Source organism: Semicossyphus pulcher, unplaced genomic scaffold (genome assembly GCF_022749685.1).
Source record: "Semicossyphus pulcher isolate SPU_LCO1_2020_fin unplaced genomic scaffold, fSemPul1.0.p SCAF_6, whole genome shotgun sequence".
Taxonomy (NCBI): domain Eukaryota; kingdom Metazoa; phylum Chordata; class Actinopteri; order Labriformes; family Labridae; genus Semicossyphus; species Semicossyphus pulcher.
This window is the reverse complement of record NW_027211737.1, coordinates 4,647,405-4,671,908: the sequence shown is the minus strand read 5'-3', so window position 1 is coordinate 4,671,908 and position 24,504 is coordinate 4,647,405. Positions and strand designations below refer to the sequence as shown.

Below are 24,504 nucleotides of genomic sequence, written 5' to 3'. Positions count from 1 at the left end.
AAGCGAAGCCCTGATGTTTCGATGGATCTAAAGATGATCACGCCAGATGTTCCTGTGGTGTGAGGGATGTTAAGAGTGATTTTATTTCCCCCGATCTGCTCGGAAGAGCGTTGTGGCCCCACCGATTTCAAATATTAAACATGTTCAGTATTTACGATCTGATATCCTGCTGTGTGGGGGGAACCCCGAGGACAGCCGAGCACGCTCTCTGTGGATCGTCACGTGGAACCAAACGATAGCCAATCAGGAAGCAAGCTGACTGAAGGAGGAAGCACGACAACCGCAGCCATGGCGACAAAGCAAACGTGAAGCATAAAGTTACATGTAGAGCCCGTGTTCACGCCGTCTCCACCACTTCATCCACAGTTAGTTTTTGGACTTTTTACTGAAAATTCAGGAAGAAAAAAGAACAATCATCACCAATTCTTTCTGCCCGTCGTCCGTCATGCTTGTTAACTCTAAAGTCTCGTTTGACCGCCAGAGATTTAGTGAGATTTCCAGCTGTGAGAGTCGGACTCTGGTTGTTGGTCAGATCGTTGCTCTCCACACACTACAGGAACAAAACTGTTCAATCTGTCATTATCTGTCGTCATGTGTGGGCTCTCTCACATTTTACACATCTGTTTAGATTTTAGACATCTTCTTTTAGTGTGTTCACTTGTCACATGTTAAGATAAGGGCCTGTTGTTGAGGGGACCCATGTCGACAGTTTTGCATTTGAAATTAACTAAAAAATCTCACAAAGTGGAGAAAATGTTTTATTATACTGCCGTCTCATTATAGAGGTAAATGATCTCTTTTGATGAGCTGGAGTTTAGGCATGACTGACATTCTGGATAGACGATGATGATCAATGGAAATCAGCTTCTTAATAAATTATTTTAATAACATATCTCAATTTGAACTTAATGCAAAAAGAATACTGGGACAGGTATCAACAAGAGTTTCAGTTGATTTGTGGCTCCCCACAGGTGACCCTGGCGCTGCAGTACACCTTTACACGCTGACTGAACCCTCTGTGTGCAGCAGAATGACTGGCTGACCTGCTGTGAGCTGGCTGCATCCACATGTGTTTCACAGAGCTGTTGAAGAGTCCGTGCAGCTCTCTGAGCTCTGTGTGCCACACAGAGAACACATGGAGTCATTCAGCTGCACATACGTCATGCAGCTGGCCTGTGTCACAGCTCAGGCATGTTGACTGTTACTGCTGCTTCCTCTTTCAGGTTCCTCACAGCCTCTCCCCTCACAGCTCACACAGGTCTCCAATCAACGCTCTGCACGGCTGACACTGTCAGACTTCCTCTCCCCAGAAGCACATTTTAGCAAACTGCTGCACAGAATCGGTGTGCTTGATGTTATTATTTTTAAGAGGCCTAAAACACACCGACATAAACAGCAAGAGAAAGAGCCGGATGAGACAGACTAAAGGAATTTACAGACACTTATTGAGAGCAGACGTCCACACACTGCAGTCTGAACAATGTGCTGTTGTTAAAGCACACTGTAAAAAAAACAATCACTGCCTCTGGCACCGCGTCGCTCCATAACCTAATGTTCTACATGCCTGAGAGGAACATGGCATGAGCACAAGCTCTGACTCACAGCCATAGCTACAGAACATTTTGTGTAAAAATTGAAAGGTCTTGTTTATAGTTGTTAAAGCATTAAGCAGGTTTACAGAGTGACTGTGGCAGCACTGAAAGCCAGAGCGTCAGTCTCAGTGAGCAGAGGGGAAACAATGCAGAGGCCTGTGGAGCTGAAACTCAGTGAAACCTTTAAAAGTAAAAGAGGTTTTGCTACAACGACTATTAAATATGTTCTGTTAACCATGCTGTAACACTGAATGCTGCTGCACAACTTCAACATGTACATTTTATACATTGCTCTTTTCCTTGTGTCACATGAAGGTCCTTTTATTAACTTTGGCATTGGGTATAAAAAATTCCCTGGATTTTGGACTGCTAAAATGCCAAAGTGCAGGAATATTTACGTAATGCTTTTTTTATATGTAGACAAGCAGAAAGTAAAGCCTCAATCCCACCAGGTGTGGCAGCTTAGTCTTCTAGCTGCGATTCAGCCACCAGAGCTGATGCCCAACACTCTGGTTAATTCTTTAACTACAGCGACTTTAATGTCCAGGTCCTGTGAAGATGGCTACAGGGGAGTGTGATTTGTGGTGTGAAGCCTATATAGTGTAAGGTATTTTGTGTATAAGAACTTGAATGTTGGATGTGTGGATGTCCTGTATCTCAGTCAGAATGTCGCTCCGTCAGTCCTGCTGGTTCTGTTTGTGTCTCACACAAAAACAGTCTGCAGAGCTCAACCTGCTAACATTCACGCAGTATAATATATTAACTCAACTGCACACAGTCGCAAACACCTATTTGTCCTGTTTCCACCCGACAATAACACAGTGTGTGTCTGTGAATGTAAGTGCAGGTCTGGAGGACACACTGTTTCACCTGTTGGTTAATAAACCCTCTGTGAGGTAAACAGCAGAGCTGAAGTTAGAACAATGCTCCTGTTATATGTGACAGGTTCCTCTTAACTCTTACACCTGCTTATCAGAGCTGAGCACCATGGCAACCAGGTAAATATGTCAAGGCATGATGCCATCAGGTATTTACTCTTATTACAACGTTCTGCACAGCTTCACATCCAGCTCTGACTGAGGCAGCTTCACACATAGCTGAGAAGTCACAAGTACACCAAATGCACCAGTATGGAAAAACTCTTTTCTCTCTTTAAAGCTCAGACCACATGTGGACTAACTGAATTACCATGTCAGAGATATCATAACTAATCTAACTGTATTTTATAGACTTCGGAGTGGGCTAATGCTAACCAGCTCCCAGTAGACATATAGTACCTTAGCAGACTTCAGACCTGCACCTGAAATGGACCAGTTTACTCCAGCACTGAGTCGAGGTGGGAAGTTATGAATTACTGTAATACTTTGATGCAGTGCTTCAGTAGACTTTTAAGGTATTTGCACTTCACTTGACCACTAACGTTTTACTTTTACCCCCTCTATTTTACCTCAAATATCTGTATTTTTCGCCTTCCCAACATGAAGACCAGCTTAAACCTGAATGGATGAACAATGACACAGAGAAAGGCTGCTTCCTTGGTGTCTCCAGGCGTAATGTGAAAAAAAGGAGGCAAAAGACGTGTCAAGACAAACTGACAGAGAGGGAAACTGGAGCGTGGAGAAGGGGCAACAGGGAGAACTTGGAGCCACACGGATGAAACTGAAGCAGCCAACATGGCCGACGACCTGCAGCAAGACATTCCCCATCCAACTGATTTACACATTGGAGCAAAGTTAATGTTAATTATTTTCACTATATTGTTCATTGGAATGAGCCACATGTTGTTCTTTTTGATCAACTTTAATCGCCCATCCCCATCTGCTTGATTTCAACACTCCAAAGAATGAGGAATGTGTCACCTCATGTGCACACAAAGTTCACAGCATGCTGACTATGACAAATAATGGAGGACCATGTCTGCAGAGCGTCATCCTGCTTTTTACCCGTTTGGTCATTTCACCCCGATCATCACTTCCGATACAAGATACTGAGTGCAAAGAAATCAAAAATGTTTCTGTCATGGCTTCATGCTGGAGTGGGGCTCATTAAAGAGCTTGGATTATACATTCCCACAATGAAAGAAATCCTGCTCTGAGTGGATGAAACACAGACGAGATGAGACTTGCTAAAGACTTGATCTGTTGCATCATCAGGTATTGTTTAATGAACTGTGTAGAAAGGTCATTCTTTCATTTCCAACTGCAAAACATATCAGGCATCAAAAATATTCACCGTTTGTGCTGATTACAGAATCCTGAAGGCACAAAACAAGGGTCAGGGCGCTGATTCTGCCACTGCATCTCTGTTTGTCCACAAATGTCTCTGTGGCCAGTGAACAGAGAGCAAACTGCCACTCTTGGGCCGCTTTAGAGGCGACCTGGGGGAGTCTTTAAGCCCCTCCCTTCAGCTTGTAGCCGCCGACAGCCACAGACTAAATCAAAGGACCCAAAACAACATTTATCACACAAACCTGCCCCAGAGCATCATGGGAGGCTCTTATCGCGTAAATGCACAATGTGTCCATCTTTATCTGCGTTTATGCATTACATCCATCATCATATACAGATATTATGTTTGTACAGGGACGTGTGTCAAGCGGACTCACCATCGTTGCTGTGTCGGACACAGTCCTGCAGGACAGCGTGCCACTTCTGCTGCTCCTTCTCCGTCGCCGCGCAGAAGTAGTAGTGGCGGGCAAACGGGTGCCAGAGGATCAGGGGGAACTGGGTCGCACACTTCAGGAAGGGGGAACTTCCCACCTTGGCTTTCACGCCTGGAAAAAACATGAACACAACATAAACACACCGAGCAGATAGCCGGAACCTGCATGTCTTATAAAACACACAGCATCATACAGATCTCATGGTGGCAGCATCTATTATGGGATTTTAAAAAGGTTAATTAGTTCTCCATCAGGTTCATCATTATTGATGCAGGATGTAAAGCCAACAGCAGCAAACAGATCCAATCATTTAAACAAAATGCAAACATCAACTCTTAAAAAAATAAAACAATAAAATTGGAACATGGTTACATAAAACTAGTAAAATGATCATTTATTCAGCCAACAGAACAAGAACATGTCACTGACCAAGAAGTTTTAAAACAAGTAAAATATTGTGTTAAACAACCAGCAGACATGTTGTCAATAAACAAGATAAACTAGTCTGTCCAGAGTACAACAGAAACACCTCTAAGAATCAGTTTCCATTTTTCCTCCTCATCTTGAAATGACACTTTATGTAAAGGTTAGCACATCTTAGTTAAAATGTTGCTCTTAAAATAAAGAAAATAGTTAACGATTACTTGTTTAACATGAAGGAATATGTGCTGAAATGTAACATACAATGGTGTTGTAATCATCTTGAAATAAGTCTATACAGCCTGGAACCAGAGAGAAAAATACCGCGTTGTGCTTCCAAACTAAACTCTGTATCTTCTGGTCCCATTAACATTACTAACCACATATCTTCCCGGGAGTTCTTGTGCTCCCTTGTCTTGAAGGTTCCTGAGGATCGTTGCTGCAGACCACCTGCTGCTGTGGACCTGCTCGACTGCAACAACTACTAACATCAGCCTTCCCCATAGTATCATTATTGTTGCTGCTAATGCTAATAGTAGACCTGTTGACTTCAACTGTTACAATTACGATTACCTCAGCCTTTATCATTACTCTGCTTCTCTCGCTAATTTATTTATTTATTTATTTATTTTGCTAATCTTCACCCTAGTCTACCACTATTATTGGCATTGTAACCATAAGTATGTGTCTGTTGTTGTCCATGTAACAAGGACATATGTTGTTGTGGTAACAAGAACATATGTTGTTGTTGCTCTCTTTGCCTGTCTCTATCCTGCATCTCCTTCTATCCCATGTTCGGCCCATCCAGTCGAGGCAGATGGCTGTTCAACATGAGTCTGGTTCTGCTCGAGGTTTCTGCCTGTTAAAAGGAAGTTTTTCTGCCAATGTGCCGAATTGCTAAGTGCTACTCATGGTGGATTCATGTTGGGCCTCTCTTTAAATAACTTAACAAAGAGTCGGTCTAGACCTGCTCTTTCTGTAAAGTGTCTCGAGATAACCCTGGTTATGATTTGGCGCTATACAAATAAAATTTGATTGATTGATTGATAATGAACACGTCAAATAGCATGTTGGGGATGTTACAGAATTGTGTAACAGCTGAGATGAGTCAGAGGGATATTAAAAAAACTGTACTGTTTTTGTTCTGCACATAAGAGATAATTAAGTTTACAGAATTAAACAGAGTTAAGAGTTAAACAGAATTTGTGTGGCGGCCGGCTTCCACAGAATTATTGCCGCCGCTGCTTCACATTTCTATAACGTGTCCTGAAGCCCTCTCTACTCGCTGGGGAAGAGTCCTGAAACAGTGACAAGAGTCACAGGACGTCAATCACACATGAAGTCATGGCAACCAAATAAACAACAGCGGGACCAGTTTACTCCTCACACAGTCTTCTAACGGCAAAAGAGAGTCCGGCTCACGTGCTGTGAGAACTGAATTGTGAGAGAAAATATTTAACTTTAGTGACTTAATTAAACAGACTGCTGATGAAGACGGTCAACACAGCAGACAGAGAGACAGACAGGAAGAGGGGGCGGGGCAAGCAGCTGTGCAGAGAGCAGAGGTGTAGGAGGGTTGGGGGACTGAAGCAAAGCAAAGAGATCAGATTAAAGTAGATTGTGAATTAAAACTTAATATGGTGAAGAAGAGAGATACAATATAAGTGTGAACCATCTAGAAAGAGGGTAATCCAGACTGAGTAAGTCTACATGTGATGTGCTTCTCACAGAAATCATTGATATATGCGATTAATTGTTATCAATTAATTACAAAGCCTTTAAATAATTAGATGACAGCAATAGTTTTGATATGTGCGCATGTACAACAAAATCCTTTACCCCCGCTGCTGAAAAAAATCCTGGAGGAAACACTGCTTCCAGATCCAGTCATACTCAGAACCAGAAATAAAACCTCAGTTAAACGTTATAACCAGTCCCTCCAGGATTTCACAGATTTTCTGTGATTGTTGCAGCCTAAAACGCCCGACTTCACAGCAGACTTTTGAAAATAGTAATTTCACACTGAACGTGCCTATTTCAATGTTCTCCATCTGCCCACAGAAGAATCTGCACATTATTCATCACATTTAAGCTGTTATGCTTGTTTAAAACCACTGATAACAGACAGTGATCACTATCTCACTGACACTCGGAGATCAACACTCACTCACGTTTGTAACAGAGCCTCTGATTGGTGGAAAGTTAAAGGCAGCAGTAGGCGGCTAAGTGAACGGCTAACAGTTAGTCTCATTAAAGACTCTGTAGTTTGAAGTCGGATCAGGAAGCTCATGAAAGAGAGACGATCGCGCCGGAGCCTCATTAGAACGGATCAGCTGTCTGTCTAGCCTGCAGCGTTCTGGAGATATTATAGGCAAAGTAAACGATACTCTCCGATGTAACATTGCAGACCAATGAAGATCAATATTTGGTGATGTACACGTCGAATGTGGGGGAAATAGGTTGATTGGTCAAATATGACAAAAAGTTAGGAGAGTGGTCAAAAGGTTGCCAAAAGTTGTGGGGGCTAAAGATGCGTGAATTCACAATTTCACAACTTGCTGGAGGGACTGCATATCATATCATATCATTAGAGACAAAAAACTTGACATTGCTGACATATAAACTGCTCGTAAAGAAGACATGTTTCATGTAGAGAAAGTTATGCACAATAAATCTTTAATTTTGTGGTGATTTGTGAGGCTCTGTTACGACGTGTTGGTCGGAACCAGGCAGCCAAACACATCAGATGTTTTCTGCAGCCACGCCAGCAGCGGACGAGCACAGGGCAACACAGAGGTTTATTTGTCAACCTGCCCCGGGGCTGATTCTCTTCTTTAGAACCTCCATATTATAGTGAGTGTAGAGTGTCAGTGTACGAATAATCATCAGGAGGGTAATGATGAATGGTAGCAAAGCATCATCAACACAAACGAAGATGTTATGTTGGATATGTCAGATTTTGGAAACTGCATTCAAGGATCACTTTGATATGCAAGTTGTTTTCTAACTTATCACAGATTTCCTGTGTGAATGTTTGTAATCCCACAGTCATGATCTACAGCTGCAGCAGTCTCTGGCAGGTTCACACACATCCAGTTTGCCGATATGTTTAAAGGATTAACTGTGACATTTAGGTGAGCAGCTGCCTCGCCGAGGGCGTCTCTGCCCAACAAACACCGGAGGTCTTCTTTTCTTTACATGCATCACGTCCTCCGTGTTTAAGCTCACACTAAAATCCCAAACTCAAACTTCTCCATATCTCCTCACCACGCCTGAGTGTTAGTCCGACAAACTTATGAAGCTTTCTCTCACCCTCATGAATACATGTTTAATATCCCGGTTTACTTTGATTGTCTCATGGCTGATTAATATGATTAGAAGCTTTTGCATCCTGATAGGAACACAACTATTCCCCCCCTCCTCCTCACCTGGCAGGCTGTTGCTGATCAGATCCAGGTATTGGTCCATGGTCGTCAAAACTTTGTACCCAGCACAGTTGATGATTCCTTTGGGATTGAGGCGTCTGTCGTGTGCCTGGAGGTTCAGACAGGGAGCAGAGATAAAGTCGAGGTGAAATGAAAAATGTCATTTTAATCCTTTTAGATCACATCCCCGGTAATATTGTGCATCTATTTGACAATATAGGCCAAAATAAATACAGAAAATGCATTTCTTCTTATTCTTATATCAAAATCCGATCATTTTTTCTTCCGGTAAAACTCAATTTCACGCGTGCTTATGTAAGTTAGCACCAAACAATTTCAACCAATCAATCTGCAACATTTAGCCGCAGAGCACCAAGAACGCTCGGTCAGTTAGCTAGCTACTGCGCTGTGGAGAACGTCTGTCTGCGCCCACTTCTCAACGATCAAATCAAATCCCTCTAATGATATGTCCCGCCTGCACATCCTGTTTCACTCGGAAATACGTCACGATACGGAAGCTAGATACTCTCGAAATGCCGTTTCAGCTCGACTTTAACATCAGAGAATCACACCAGCATCATGTAATACAGACTGTTCAGAAGCTCACCGCTTTGTTGTCGTAAAAGTTGATGTTGTAGGAGTCGGGAACGAAGAGGAAACGGTTCCTCCATTTCTTGTTTTCCTCCAGGTACTGAAAGAGAAAGCCGGAGAAGATGGACTTGTTCTCCAGAGGAATCTGTGAACGAAAACATACTTCAGCTCAAACTTTATACACCACAGAGGAAAAAGACACATTTCTATTTGCACACTGCAAGAGCATTTTTTTCAAGCTACGGTAGCAGGGAAAAGACCAGCTTCAGTATGCATTTTATGAAAACCCACATCTGAAATCAGTCCATAAGCAGCTGTCACTTCATCTAAAGACATCCAGTTACATTCGTTTAACTCAAGAGAGACGAGTGCATTCCTCTTAAACCAGGCCACGGCCAAGTAAGTGATTCCGGGATACTTGGAATTTTTAGACAGTACTTGATGATGAGATATGAGGTTGCAATATTGAATAATTAAGTTAAATTATTGCCACAGTCTCAAACCAAACACCACTGGTCAGTGTCACAACTTCACTATCGGAAACAATGTGAAATATGGTCACATGTCCTCTTCAGTCATATGCAGATATCTGTTGATAGAGAGTATTTCTCATTGCAATATTGAACAATGTTATTGCACACATTTTTCTCTTATCGTGCAGGACTAATCAACATGAGGATTCCTGAGTTATCGCTCAACATTTTTGTGGGGTCAGAGTGACCTTTGAGCTCTAAAGTTTGATCAGTTTATCCTTGGGTAGCCTGCATGTGGACATCTGCGCCAAACTTGAGAAAACTTTCTTGAGGCTTTTCTAAGATATTATATGACTTATGGATGTAGAGACAACTCCAGAAAACATAATGCTTAGAGAGTTAGTGGTTTTGCCGTAATCACTTTAAAGTTAGGAAAACATTCTGCAAACTGTTTGCAGACTTCTTCTCAGGTTAATCCAGAGTTTGGTCTCTGTGCTCAGAGTCCTGCAGAGTGGTATGAGGGGATGATTTACCTTGCGGTGCAGCAGCTGGGGTTGCGGGCCACCTCCTCCTTCTATGTCAAAGCGAACTTTGTTAAAGAGAGCCACTGCATACTGCTGCTCATAGAGACGCCCAAACTCCCCCGTCACCTCCCCGGTCCGAGCTGGAACACACGCACAGACACACAAAAACACACACACAGTTAGGACAGTAGATTCACTGTTTAGTATTTTATACTTAAATGACCTATATATATATATCTATATTTTTGGCTGGCCACCGCGGTCTGTATGTGACTAACTGAGTGACTGACTGAGTGACTGAGTGGCTGAGTGAGTGACAGTACTTTCAGAGCTGTAGAGAGAGAGAGTTGCGACATCGCAATGGCGGATCATGACTGGACCTCCACTGACGCGACTCTCTGTCTATATCGCTCTGGATACTTTGTTTGTGGAGTAGGCGGGGCTGCTCCTCCGCTGGTCGTCCGCTGTCCTCACCTACGACCTGCTTTCAAACACGTTGTCATCGGCCTCATAAGGACAGTCATTGTAACACATTGCCCATGAAAGCGCACATTGACCTGACGCGGTCAGCCACATACGAGGTTTTGACCTAGTCTTGTTGATATTCAAACAGTAAATGTGTATGCGTGTGATGACTGTAAAGCTCACTGTGTTTCACATTGTGTTTGAAACAATGAGCTCAGCTTCAGGGTCTGCTGTACAGTAGTCTGTGTCATCGTGCACTGTAAACAGGGTCTTATTAATGTGAGTCAGAAAAGATCCACACATACAATGACTCTTAAGATGTTTCCACATCCCTTAAAGGGAGTATAAAACACCTGATGAGGTGGTTAAAATTATTAGATCTGAGCCTTGGTTGACTTTTAATAACGTTTTTCTCGGATGTAGAATATAATTTAATCAGGAGTGTAAATCAAAAGAGGTAGGTCGTATCGGTCTCATGGCCACGTCACTCGAATCTTTGTTTTGTGATGGTTCAGGTCCTGTGAGTTGTTCTCTTATTAAGGTGAAAGTAAAACGCAGTGAGGCGACATTACTGCCTTTTGCTACAGGTCAGGTTGGCTTAATCTCGTGCACACCTGTACAATGGAGACTCCTAAGCCTCTTGCTCTTCAAGGATACAGCTATCAATTAGGGATGGGTCATTATTTTTAAATATTCAAATAGTCATTAATTTAAAACAAATTAAAGTACATGTGAATCTTATCTCCTCTAAACTACCACCAGACGGTGGCTGTAACACTTCTGAAAGCGAAGAGAAGAAGAAGGTATTGGTGCCAGGTGCTGTGAGATTCAGAAAAATCTAAAGATATTCGAATAGTTACCAGGGATTATCGAAAAGTACTTTTGCTTGAAATGGCCAACCCTATTCAGTTCTTCTATAAGCCTATTGTGGAAGATGCACACTATGGTTGATATGAGTTTATTGCCTGTTTAAATCGGGTCAGTGTTATAAAGACAGTAAATAACTGTCAGTGACTAGAGGCCTCTCTTATTAGAGATGATAGCTGACAATACTGAGTTTGTAAATATACTTTTTCCTCTCTGGTGGACAACACAGAGCGCTAAGATAATCCTTTGACTTGGTCTCTATGTCAGGGTTATGCTAAGTTTTCCTTCTCACATGACTGAATTCACCATTATCTTTTCCTCTGCACATTATACAATGTCGTGTCTGGTATGATTGTAACCCCTGATCATCAAAGGTTGGGAAAGACATCACCTTTCTTGAATCATCTTTAGTCAAGAGATAAGATGCAAAACTAAAATTCACTTATGGCAGAAAGTAAACTGGTACACCAAGTTTCATGCTTTCATGAAAAAGTTCACATTCATTTCCCACATCACCGGGGCTAAAGACTGAACTTCATGCAGCGTCAGAGTAGTGCCAGGCTGCTGTCACCAAATTAGGGCTGAACAATTAAACAGTTTCAGCAATAACATCACTATTTACACATGTGCAACAGTCACGCTGCCAAGACTCTAATGTAGTTAGGCTAATAAGAGAAATTAGCTGCAGCAGTCAAAACTGTGTTTAACTACGAGAATACAACAAAGTGCTTTGTTCACTCTCCTGAATTTAAAACACAAACAGCCGTCCATCTTAAATCATTTGGACTAATATAATTACATTTTCATTTGCTTATTTACTCAGCCTGCCATGCAATAGACAAACTATTATAAATCATGTATGTATTTTTGCACCCAATTTAAACTGTAGGTCTACATGACTGAGTGATACAACAGTGTATCTGGTGCAAAGCAGGACAATTGTAAAACAAAGCCTCCTAACCACAGACTGTGAGAGGAGGATGTGGTCACCAGGTCCTCAACCGATTATACGTGGACTTCCTTTTTGAAGACTCGAGTTTGGCATGGTATCTGTCGCCAGCTTGGTTTTTTTCGGGAGCAGAACTGACCTTATTTGGATGATCAGGTAGTCACAGAGTTACATCTCTATCCAGGTTGAAAGGTAGCCGTGGTTGCAACTTATCAATCACAGGTAGCCCCGCCCTAAATCATAACTGGCTTTGTCATCTAATGGAGGCTACACTAAATTGGAGCATAATTTACGAAGTAGACATCATGTTGTATGAAAGAAGGCCAGAATTTAGTGATTGACCCTAAACCCATTGGAAAAATCAACAAGCTGTGATGCCTTCACCATAAAAATGTCCTGTTCAGCATTCGGCTGTAAAACAGCCCCACCCTTTTTATCCAAATTTGGTGGCACCCAAAATGCCAAACTCAAGGCTTCTAAAGGGTGGTACATAAACCAATGGGTAACACCTTGGTGTGTACGTATACACTCTATGGTTTCAGTAAACAAAGGATGTAGAGCCGATGTTGCGTCAGTACAATTCCCTTAAAACCTATAATGTAGATCAGCTCAGAGCTGCAGATGCTTTTAGCTAAAATACAGACATCACTTACTTGGGAATTCTGGGAATGGTCTGCTTCTGTGGTTGAAGCTGGATCAAATTAGACTGAAGGAAGGAAAGAATTGTCTAACGAGCCATACGGCTTTAATTGGATGAATCAATAATTCTTCTCGAATCTTTCCAACATAAAATATCCAAGAGGAACAAAAGTTACAACATACCTCTTCCGTATTTTATACTACTTGAAATAAAAAGGTTTGGTAGCCTGCAGCAGTAGTAATTAACAGAATAGAATTTCACATGGATGTAGTTGGTAACACGTCCAACAGTTAGGACCACATTGGGGGGGTTAGTGACTGATCCCTTCTGCTCTGCGTAGTGGTTATGAAATGCTGTAAGTTTTAATGAAGAAGTATAATGAATCACTCTGGTAAAGACATTAGAGAGGAAGCCACATAAAATCATGAGTAAGTCTAGAAATAAAAAGGGAAATCACCCAGAGAATGTGTCACGTTTCTTCTTTGTGCATTAGGAATTCTGACTTGTAGCTAAAAGGCAAATAGAGCTCCTGGAAACGTTCAGAGAGTCACTCCAGGACAACATTTTTATAATGCTGGATGAAAATAGGTGAAATGAGCCACAGATCATTGGTCACCAGGATGTTTATTCATGATAGTTCGCCTTAATCATCACAGTTCAAACAAAGAGAGTGAGCAGCTTCTCTTCCACGTCTCATCAGTACGAGTCAGTCGCCTCCTGCTCAGCTCTCTCCTACAGAGAAAGTATCACACTTCATGACACATACAAGGCGTCAACCAAGGAGAGTAAAGAGCTACTTCTGTGTCAGAGAGGTCAACAAATCAGCTGACATGACATCTATGACATGATCTCTCCTATTAGACACCCTTCCCTTCATGCTCTTGTATGAAATCTGCATGTAGCACTCTCTGAAAAAGACATAGGGCACGTAATTGTCTGTCACTTAAATGCACTCGTGTTTTTTAGCTGCATCATTGTACTCAAAGTGACGCAGCAGCCACAGCATTTAAGGATTCAAATTTTGAAAAACAGTCTGAAATGAACACAAACCACAAACTATGTTTTGGTGTAACGAGTGACTTGCTGTCTTTCCGTTTTAGCGCAAAACGCGACCGATCGTTAGCAGCCTACGTGACATGTTTGCAGATACAAGTTACAACACTTCAAAGACGTAACAGAGAAGTATTTTTTGAGCTCGTAATGAAAAACAACAAAGAGGTGTTCACGAGAACAGCTACTTATTCTCTTTTCAACAGCTGCTGTAACTATGACAACCACAGAGACACATTCGGCTGAATGTCGCCAGTTAACATGGTCACTTATTGAACCGAAACACGGTCTCTGTTGTTTACTCTTCCACTATAAACTGCCGCTGCAAGGTAGGTGCTCATCACATGACACGCCAGCTCCCCCAAAAGTGAAGCCCAAATCTCTCCATCGCCCCCTGGGGGAGGGGCTGTTAGTTTAAGTCAAGTCATGTCAATTTATTTATAAAGCACATTTAAAAACAGCAGCGGCTGACCAAAGTAAAAAGGAAAAAAATACAAAAAATAAAATACAAAAAAAGCTAAACAACTGAAACACAACAACAATTTAAACACAACAGGCGGCCTATTCAGGACCAAGGGATTCAAAAGCTAGCATGTACATGTATGTTTTGAGGCGAGCCTTGAAAGATTCAACAGAGGGGGCAGACCTGACCGAGGATGGAAGGCTATTCAACAGTCGAGGGGCCTTGATGGAGAAAGTTTAAAATTAGAGCAGAGGACCGCCAGGAGACCAGTGTCAGAAGATCTGAGGGGCCTGGAGGCTTTGTAAGGGCTGAGGAGGTCAGGTCAAAAAAAAAAATTAAATAAAAAAGGCCGGACAAATTGTGTCGACAAAATTGTATCCCAACATTCACCTTGGTGATACTGCACCTCTCAAACATCAGGGCACTTTCATTTAACTTCCCATTCTCAGGTGGGAGGGGCTCGGGGACAGCAGGATGACGGCATCATGGGTGTTAGACCAGAAAACAGAGTCAGGACTGACTCACAGCAGACAGTGATAATACAATTGTCTGTATACGTTTGACACTCATCTTAGTCATGCAGCACTAAGATCCTTATGATTATGACTACACAAGAGAAGGCTTGTGGGGAGGGTGCATGCCACACACACTCCCTCCTCCCTGACACTGATACGAGGAAGGACTAAAGTGTACTAACTAACAGTTTTTAACCTTTAGCTTCTTTATCGCTGAGTAAGTCTGGTTTCAGCAGGAAAGCAACATGAGCCCAGGTTTAAGGCATCTCTGCTCCAGAGATTACCCCTTGGTATAGCTGACTTCAACAATCAAACAACTCCTTTTTCTGAAGATTATTTTTGGCATTCTTGCTTTTATTGATAGGGAAAGCTGACAATAGACAGGAAGTTTGGGGAAGAGATAGAAGGGATGACATGCAGAAAAAGGCAGATGTTGGGATCAAACCCAGGCCGCTGTGGTGAGGCTCTGTACTCAACAGCTTCCACTTGCATCAATTCCTATAGCAGCACTTTGTCCAGGAGCCTTATATTTCTTTGCTCACCACTCAGGAGCCAGTACCATCTTAGTATCAGTTCTTGATACCAATACTTACTAGTATATGAGACTAGCAGCAACTCAGCTAAACCCTGATCTTCACTGTCGTCCATCTGGAAAGGCTGACAGCAGCTGCTACAAAGTGGTTGCTTTGAAACGAATGATGGCTGACAGGCTTCTTTTAGAGGAGCCACTCAGTGTAATCACATGACAAGCAGACTGTGTCGAACATCTGAGGGGAATCAAAGACCTCATTCATTTCAGACTGTTGAAGACAGCAGGAGATGCACTCAAAGATAATGCTGCCCTTATTGAACTGTCCTGGTTACATTAGTACATGTCAGCAAACTTTTCACTGCTTCCACTGATCATCCACTTCCTGACTGAGATCATCATCCCTTCAGTTTCTTACCTAATCAACAAAAACAGAGAGGGTCCAACAAAGCGTATGATCACAAAAAAGGGATGTATTATGACTCTTAAATTAATTTCTTAACGGGAAGAGTCTGTTCAGAAAACCTGGGAATGTCTTTATGTGAAGTTCTCGTCTTTCTTTCCTACCATTAGTCGAGGAACACTGATGGATTGTGCCATGCTTGTCTTGCACCATATTTATATTGAGGGCTGATGTAGAAGTTCCTCCACTCACAAACAACTTACTGAGAACTACTTCTGTTGAATAAAAGCAAGGAAAGAGAAAGAGTCTCGTACACAGAAAGATCCCAAAGAATGAGAGTTTTATTTTCTTATCCGCAGCGTAGCATGACTGCAATCACCTACTGAGACATACAAACGGATTGTGCATTGACTAGCGTGCTTGCTGATACCCATTACCACATTTTAGGCTGTATCAGAGGTGTTTCCAATACTGGTGTCAGTTTCCAAACAACTTCAGTAGCGCTCAAAGCAAACATCGTACAGAACAGCAGGAAAAAATATTCCAGTATCCCAAAGACTCCATGTTTCCACGTTAAGAACATTAAAGGTATCAGTCAAAGTCTGTTACTAGAACTTAGTGTTTTTCACAGTTCTAAACACTGGAGAGACATTTCACAGAAATCTTCTCTTCACTGAGTATCTGTGAGACTCAGAGGTAGAACCGATCAGGCAGCTGTATGAGCTGCTGCTGGGATTCTCGCTGACTCCGTGTCGCTCTAGTCGACTACCACACTAATTGTCCGGGGAGCCTCTGCAGTGCTGAGGCCAGCCTTCAGCTCTAATGATGATGATGGCTGTGTTGATATGCATCGCTGCGGTACTTTTGGTAACGTGGCAGCTCGTCTTATCACCGACGAGGATTCAACACTTCCAGCACATGTTGATCACAGAGATCAGAGTTAAGAGCAGACTGATACTTAATGGAGCCACAGGAGGACCTCCCCGCCCCCTCCTTTCTCTCTCCACAGAGCCTTAACAAAAACATTCCTCTCAGATAGACCCACAGGCTGACTCATAAATTCAGACTGTGTTCCCATCAGAGTGAAGCAAGAGCAGCTGCTGTGCTTGTGCAAGGATCTAGGCCACTTAAAAAAGGCAGATTTAGTTCGATTTAAACATGTTTACTGAGGTAATTAGAGGCAGGGCCGGAGTTTCTGTTCAAACATTTCTCTGGAGAAGTTTTTAGGAGTGCACGTTAGCCAAACATTTTAATGCTTCAGACTTTTTCCAGGCTCAGAAAATGGACCACCAGGGCTGATCAGTTTGTGACCCAAGAGTCAAAATATCTTTAGATGATCCAAAACGTATCTTTGTCTGACTCTGATGACTGTTGTCATTAATTTCAAATCAGCAAAGCTAACACTGAGGCACATAAAGGATATGATTATTACCTGTCTCTACAGATTAGATTGGTTGCACTTATGCTCACATCAACAATGTTCAGTCAGTATGTAGAGAGCTCAGTGCACGGCAGTGGACAAAAACTGTAGTTTGTATGAGAAACAGTGAACGAGCTAACAAGCAGGTATGGGGAGCACAGACTCAGATACCTGCTAATCAGTGCTAACATATAAATACAATAATAGTCGAGTTTCACTGAGTGTACAAACTGTGTGTCAGACTTGTTGGACGGTTTGTTCGTCCAATAAAGCAGTGGTTCCTAAAGTGGGGTCCTCTGACCTCTGGGGGTCCGTGAAACATAGCTTGGGGGTCCGCGAAATAATTATAATAAATGTATAATAAAGGATAAAATTGTGCTGTATCATTAAAAACTGCATGTCTACAGATGAGGACCATTTAGGACCACATAAATGACCCTCTGTTCTTAAGTATATAGGCTAGTGATTCAAATTGAAATTCGTTCATTCAAACCTTTATTTAAGCCTCGAAAATCATCAGGTTTCCCTCATTTGCAATGATGTCCAGATACAGAAAACGACACAGTTAAAGCAACCAAAAACACAGGAATTAATAATAACAAATGTTTTTCTGTTTATCATTGATTTGTATTGTATAACGTGCGTCAATGCACCGCAAAAACAGGAGGGCTGAGTTAAGAGCTAGTGAGAGGGGAGGAGAGATGCGTTCAGGTCCAGTTGGGAAAACTCAAACTCCATCCTTTAATAGAGGGGAGGATAAGAAGTAGGCCTCTGCAGTACCTTCTCAAAAATTGTTGATTTATGTTTTGAAGTAGTCCAGTCTGTTCTGTTGTTTAATTAACTTACCCTACTCGTTTTAAATCAGTACTTAGGTAAAAATACTGATTCATAGAAGTGATGAGTCAAACTGATAAGATGAAGAGATGAATCGCAATACTATTTTTTAAACAGCAGAGAGCGCTATCTGCATTTGGCTTCTCTTGTTCGACATCATCACGTCTTTTGCATCTGTAGCTAAAGGGAGTAAAATAATAATTTGACCATTGCAATTGTGATGTGTGCCTGTGTAATTGGTTTAACATGGGGCTCTATGGGGCCTGACTCACTGCTGGAGACAGCCTCAAGTGGACAAGAGAGGAACTGCAGCTTTAGACTTCAGTACTGGCTTCAGATTTAAGCCATTTGAGAAAAAACAATACTATAGGGAAAGGCTCGATCTTTTGCGGTATAATTTATTACTTAAGTCATAACTACATATTAGTAATCAAACACACATGTAGCTCCAGTGGTCATGACCCCTCAGTGCAGGGGTGCCCAATCCTGCTCCTGGAGAGCTACCTTCCTGCATGTTTTAGGTTTCTCTGTACTTGAACACAGCTGATTTGAATGATCTGCTCGTTATCAACTGAAGCTTCTCAAGGGATTGATAATGAGCAAAACATTCAAATCAGGTGTGGAGCACGGAGAAACCTAAAACATGCAGGAAGGTAGCTCTCCAGGAGCAGGATTGGGCACCCCTGCCTTAGTGTATGTACTGTGGGGTCCCAGCAGTAGGTATTTCCACCATAAGAACCTGTTTAAAACAAGCCTCTCTGTGCTGAGCAGGGTGTGTGCTGCCTGGCGAGGTGTGGCACTCTCACCTTCAACAGAGAGCAGACCATCTACCCCCCACCCCCACCATAGAGCCTGAACATTTAACAGAGCCAGGGAAAAACATTAGGATTTCCCGTTTCCTGGCCCCTCACCCACTGACCAGGCTAACACCACTCTGACTGAGGGAGCTCTTTGTGAAAGTGGGCAAATAAATGATCAACACATGAGACTTTGTTTTTTCCTTTCGGGGGATACTTCTAAACTTACATACGTTACCAATAACATCACATTTCTCTGAATATCAGTGATGGCTAGTAAGTCATTCCCTCAAGGATTTTGCAGGCTGTTTCTGCGATTGTTGGGGCCACAAATTCCTGATTTTGCTGCCGATTTTAGAAAAAGTTGCAATGCATGTTGCTGTGTTTTGAGGCTTTTTTGTGAACACATCCACTGTCAGTGAATTTAGTTTGTATAGCGCCAAATCACAACCAAAGTTATCTCATGATGCTTTACAAAAAGAGCAGGTCGAGACTGTACTCTTAGTTATATTATTTAGAGAGAGCCCCAACATGAGATCACCATGAGCCGCACTTAGCAACGCACAACGACAAACACACCAATTAAGCCATCTATTGGCTGAGCGAGCTGTTTGTCTGCTGACATCACCTCAGGTCGTTTTCTGTGTCCGACTGAATGAAACTAAAGGAAATTACCTCGGAATAGTAATTTCACACTGCACGTGCTTATTCCAATGCTCTCCATCTGCCCAAAGATGAACCTACACATTTATCACATTTAAGCTGTTACACTTGTTTAAATCCACTGATAACAGAGAGTGATCACTATCTCGCTGTACAAACACTCGGAGATCAACACTCACTCATGTTTGTAACAGAGCCTCTGATTGGTTGAAAGTTATCAGGTCAGTATCGGCTACTGCCATTTTTAAATCGCAGGAGCCGCAATATTTTTTAAGGGTGAAATGTGTTAAAATACCATTTTAATTTAAATGTGTTGCAGAGATGTTCTGGCCTACACATCGTACACAGACGAAAGTATCAAATATCTTCGCTTGGTACAGATCCCTGCAGAAATCACTACCAGGAAGTGGCTAAGTGAAGGGCTAACAGTTTTCAACATGGATAAATAATCACAAGAAGACATTGAGTGTTGGATTTGTTATGATGGATTCACTGCATAGAGTTTCATTAAAGACTCTGTAGTTGGAAGTCGGCTCAGGAAGCTCATGAAAGAGAGACGATCGCACCGGAGTCTCATTAGAACGGATCAGCTGTCTCTCTCTAGCCTGGAGATATTATAGGCAAAGTAAATGATACTCTCCGATGTTTATAAACATTGCAGACGAATGAAGATCAATATTTGGTGACGTACACGTCGACGCCCGTGTGGAAATTTGCGCAAAAGTTTAGGAGATCTGCCAAAATTGCAAGGTCACAAAATAGTTGTGGAGATTGGCTGATTTTTCATTAATTCGCTGAATCGCAACTCCTGGAGGGACTGGTAAGTGTATCGCACTATATTGGATGATGGTAATCGCCCTCATATATCTGTGTGGTTTACTGTCATATAAAAACACGGCATTTAATTTAAGAAAAATTAATTTCATGTAGTTTTTGGTCCCCTGTTAGATTTGACCAAAAAAACTTGATCAAGTTTCCCTTCACGCTCCCTCCAAGATAAATCGCTAAATAAATCGGGGATGATTTAACACTTCAAACCTCCTGAACAACAAAACTATATTTAACATTAATGTATTCTAAGTATATGATCCAAATATTACATTAAATGTTCCCATAGCAATCAAGTGTTACTCTTATTCTTCCCTGAACATCAAACTGCATCCTGTCAGAGGTGAAGGGCTCTGACTGGTTGTTTTGACAGGGATGTTTTCTGCAGAACAGCTTCTCCATGTGTCCGTGCACAAGCCTCACTCCAGCACACACGTGCGTTCATGCGAGTTCCCAAAGAGGAAATGAGAGTTTGGTCATGTGATGTGGGTCATTTCCAGCCTCCCTCCAGAGCTGACCTCATGCTGGAGGTTATGAGGTAAGTCAAACACACTGCTGACTGGTAACAGATGAGTCAGCTCAGAGACTCCAGCAGTTATTCTTATCAGCTCCACTTACAGTGAGATGACAGCAGAAAGGTGCGGCCCGTTCATCAGCTGCTCATAAATTATCACCTCAGAACAATGGCACTGAGAGATGACGACATCTGTGAACATGATCACCTCGATCTGATCTCTGGCACAGAAGTTTATCACTTTGTCAGTGCAGCGGGAGTGAATACAATGAGTTAATGTGTGTGTGTGTGTGTGTGTGTGTGTGTGTGTCTGTGGAGGGCTCTAATGATAAATCCAGGCACTTCCCTTAAAGTGAGCCAAGCACTGGGCTGGTCTTGGCTGCAGAGACTGTGTGGCGCTGGCTGTGCAGCTCAAGGCCTGGAGGAGGTTTCCATGCAGCCACACACACACACACACACACACACACACACACACACACACACACACACACACACACACACACACACACACACACACACACACACACACACACACACGTTTCCATGCATTCCTCAGATTCCACATCTGAAAGGTGTATGTGCTTCGTTCTGAATTAGCCACTCTGCGCATTAGAAAAAAAGATGACGCTCAGCCTGTAACATAGCACTCTCTCTCTTTCTTGGAGAGGTCGTCAGCTGTCTGTGATCTTACACTTCAATCAGTGGAAAGTTAGATTACTAACACAGCAGGATCAGTGGATCTGCAGGGTCTATGAAGGCCAGCAGGAGATGAGTTGAAATAGGATAAAGTGCTCCTCTTGTCACATTTTACAGAATTGTACAGAAAGCAATAAGTGCTGGGGAGGGGCGAGTCAACCCACCAGACCACAGGCCCAAACTGAGCGTCTGTTGAGCAGCCAGTTCCTCCCATTCTCTGTGCAGTGAATAAGTATCCTGTGGTATTTACACTCCCATCAGGCACACATGGCAGCTTTGTAATATTCTGAACAGAGCTAATTTACTATACCAATAATTAAATTACCACACAGTAAACTTGGGGCCTTTAGGGGCCCTTGAGTTTGGGGTCAAAGGACAATTCCCTGCCTGGTGAAGTTTGTAATCAATCATCTGGCCGATGTATCAAACGAGAAGAAGAAGCAAATTCTCGCCTTGTGTTTCTTGAGCAACTTTGACCACAGGATCATTTGTGCTTATCTGCTTTGGTTAAACGTAATCCACGAACATTCACCCTTCAACATACATCAGAAAACTAAACGCTGTGGTGCCAACATCCCCTCTTCCTCCATGAACTGTGTCTGGATGAACTCTCCTGCTGCTTCCAGCTACTTGAGGCTGACCAGTGCCCAGTTTGATGAGCTGTTAACTGGGATCAGTACAAGGATTTCTCTGATGGACACCAACTGTAGCTAACAAGTCACATGTCAGCTGAATGCTGGCGTATTACAGCAATTTCAATCTAAGATAAATACATACATACATAAATACATAGACGAGACAAGCAGACAACTTTAAAAATGTTCAGATTTCTTTTGCACATCTCAGCGCTGACTGGCTTTTGTGACACAGCATCTTTTGAATTTCCTTCTAGAAATAAAAACACAACTTGCACAAATTCACCTGCCTTAACTTGCATATTTGTGTTTTTACATTGAACACAACGTTAATTGTGCTTGCATCAGTTTTGTGTCTGAACGAACCATTATACTTTTTTGGTAGCACCCGTCAAAATGTGTCCATTGCATCATGTTTTAAAAAGTGTCGAGTACACTTAAAAGTAGGTTGATCATCATCATCATCATCATCATTATCTTAGTTTATGTGATCCTAATAAAATAAACATTTACCAATAAGCATGAAAGCAACTGAAGCAGATTTGATCGTTGTTAGTTTTGCAGGTATTTAAGTGTTCAGATTAAAACTTTGACCTGATCCTGAGTCAGATTACAAAGAGGTTCACACAGACCTTTGATGCACACTGAGGATTAGCAATCATGTTCACACATTGTGCTGTGCTTTATCTGCTACAGTCGACTCTGCTTAAGATCTGACATCACTTATAACTGAACAAGTTCTAACAGGCCGAATAACCAGGCCAGACGCTCGTCTATAAGAGCTGAAGCTGACAAACGTGCAGCCTCGATCTGTTCAGGGTTCTTTCACTATCAGAGTTTGACGATTGTTACAAACTGTACAAACACATCAGGATAACAGATCACAGGCTGAGGCCTTGTTTGCAATATTCATAAATATGTCTAACACTTAGGGAGATTGAAGGCTGAACGACCAACCCTGGTTAATGAACTGTGATAATGTCAACACCAAGGTGGGGCTGGATGGGGCAGCTCCACCCGGTTCAATAGAAATCAAGCTACCTGACTGCCTTTCATCAGAGACCATGCACACTGAAACTTAAGGGAGGGGGTTTGAAGTATGGAAGCCCAAATTAGACAAAAGGATTTTGTTGACAGACAAGTAATTCAAGTTTAATTAGGTTATTACTTGTTTTCTTTGTTATGAATTTGTCTTTCTTTGGTTTGGAAACGTTGGTCAGACAAACAAAACATTTGCAAAAGTGTTACTGACCATTTGGAAACTAAACTGTCTAACACGTAACATTTTGTAGGCCAAATGATAAAAAGAATAAACAAGATGTGAACATTTACAGCTGGCCTTCTCATGCCTTCACAGTAGCCACCACACAGGTCACACAAACATTGTTTGATGGAAATCTGGTTTCTTAAAGGCTCCTTTCTGTATATTTAGGTTGTTTACAACCCTAAATATGTAGAAATAGTACAGATAACAGGTATTTTGTTAATGCCAGACACATTTGACCATCTTCAGGCCAAAACAGAAGAAAACAGTTTCCCCTGGACTACCTCATTCTCAAAGGAAACTCTGGACCTAAAACGAGGACAAAAGTTGTCTCAGAATAGATGGAGATTATAAACACAAAAATATCCCTATTACATACAACTTTCTCAGACTGGTTTCACCTCACAATAATGAGCAGTGGTGGGTGATTGATCAGACTAATCATCCAGTGTTGTATCATTTCTGCCCACTGCCCAAACTGTCTTGTTACACTGTCCTCTGCAGCCGTACACTGATATCACAGGCGATTAAAGCGACCTGTAAGACACATTTCCTTGGGAAAACGCAGTTAGACGTTTCAGTGCTCCCTCTGAGCCTTTTGAAACGACTCTCCACGTATTTGTCTTTAATTACGCTGAATATTTGACACAAGTGTCATGGACCGCTGCGCAAAACGCACATGTGCCAAAGCAGCACGCAGCAAACAAACGCCCAGAAAACGCTGCTCACCTGTGATAATCTCCCGCTTGGCTTCATCCAGGTGACTGGAAATCACGTCCCCCATGGTGGATGGAACTCAGAAGTCCCTGATTGACTCCCCTGGTTTACAACTGGTCCTTTTAGACTAACTCAGGAAACCTGTTACTCCTGAAAGCCCCCTCAGCTCCTCGCAGAATCAACCTGGACTGAGTGAAGTTTGAAGAAGAACCCGGCGGCTGCAAACTCTCAGAAACAGGAGGCAGGGGAGAAAAAAGTTGGCTGTCTAACAAACTGACTGCTATTTCTCGGAGAGACACACCCTCATTAGTTAGAGGAGGGGAACTCCCACTTCAGCGGCGGTGCGTTCAAATCACGTAAGGAAATGTATACACGTGGATTTTTTAAAAAGTTGTTTCAAGTTTTGTGGAATTAAAAAATAACTTTAAGTTCACCTTTCAATCCTAAAATAAACGGTGCCTTAGGAGGTACTAAATTATATGTTTACCTTTTTATTCTTGCTAGTATGCTGTATGTTTCTTTAAAAAGGTAGCCTATTTGGTGGGTTTATTTATAATAGATATTTCGG

The 24,504-nt window shown here is 42.2% G+C and overlaps 1 protein-coding gene across 1 annotated transcript in view; it reads right to left on the bottom strand.

Annotated features, from left to right (window-relative positions):
* Nucleotides 1-24,113, bottom strand: part of niban2b (niban apoptosis regulator 2b) — a 36,603-nt gene extending 12,490 nt beyond the window's left edge. The window contains exons 1-5 of the mRNA XM_069683087.1: nucleotides 23,949-24,113; nucleotides 9,697-9,827; nucleotides 8,707-8,835; nucleotides 8,103-8,208; nucleotides 4,198-4,365 (exon numbers count right to left, since the gene is read on the bottom strand). Coding sequence (XP_069539188.1) covers nucleotides 4,198-4,365; nucleotides 8,103-8,208; nucleotides 8,707-8,835; nucleotides 9,697-9,827; nucleotides 23,949-24,003 — 589 coding nt within the window. The 5' untranslated portion in view covers nucleotides 24,004-24,113. The remainder of the gene's footprint in view (nucleotides 1-4,197; nucleotides 4,366-8,102; nucleotides 8,209-8,706; nucleotides 8,836-9,696; nucleotides 9,828-23,948) is intronic.
* Between the last annotated feature and the right edge of the window lie 391 nt (nucleotides 24,114-24,504).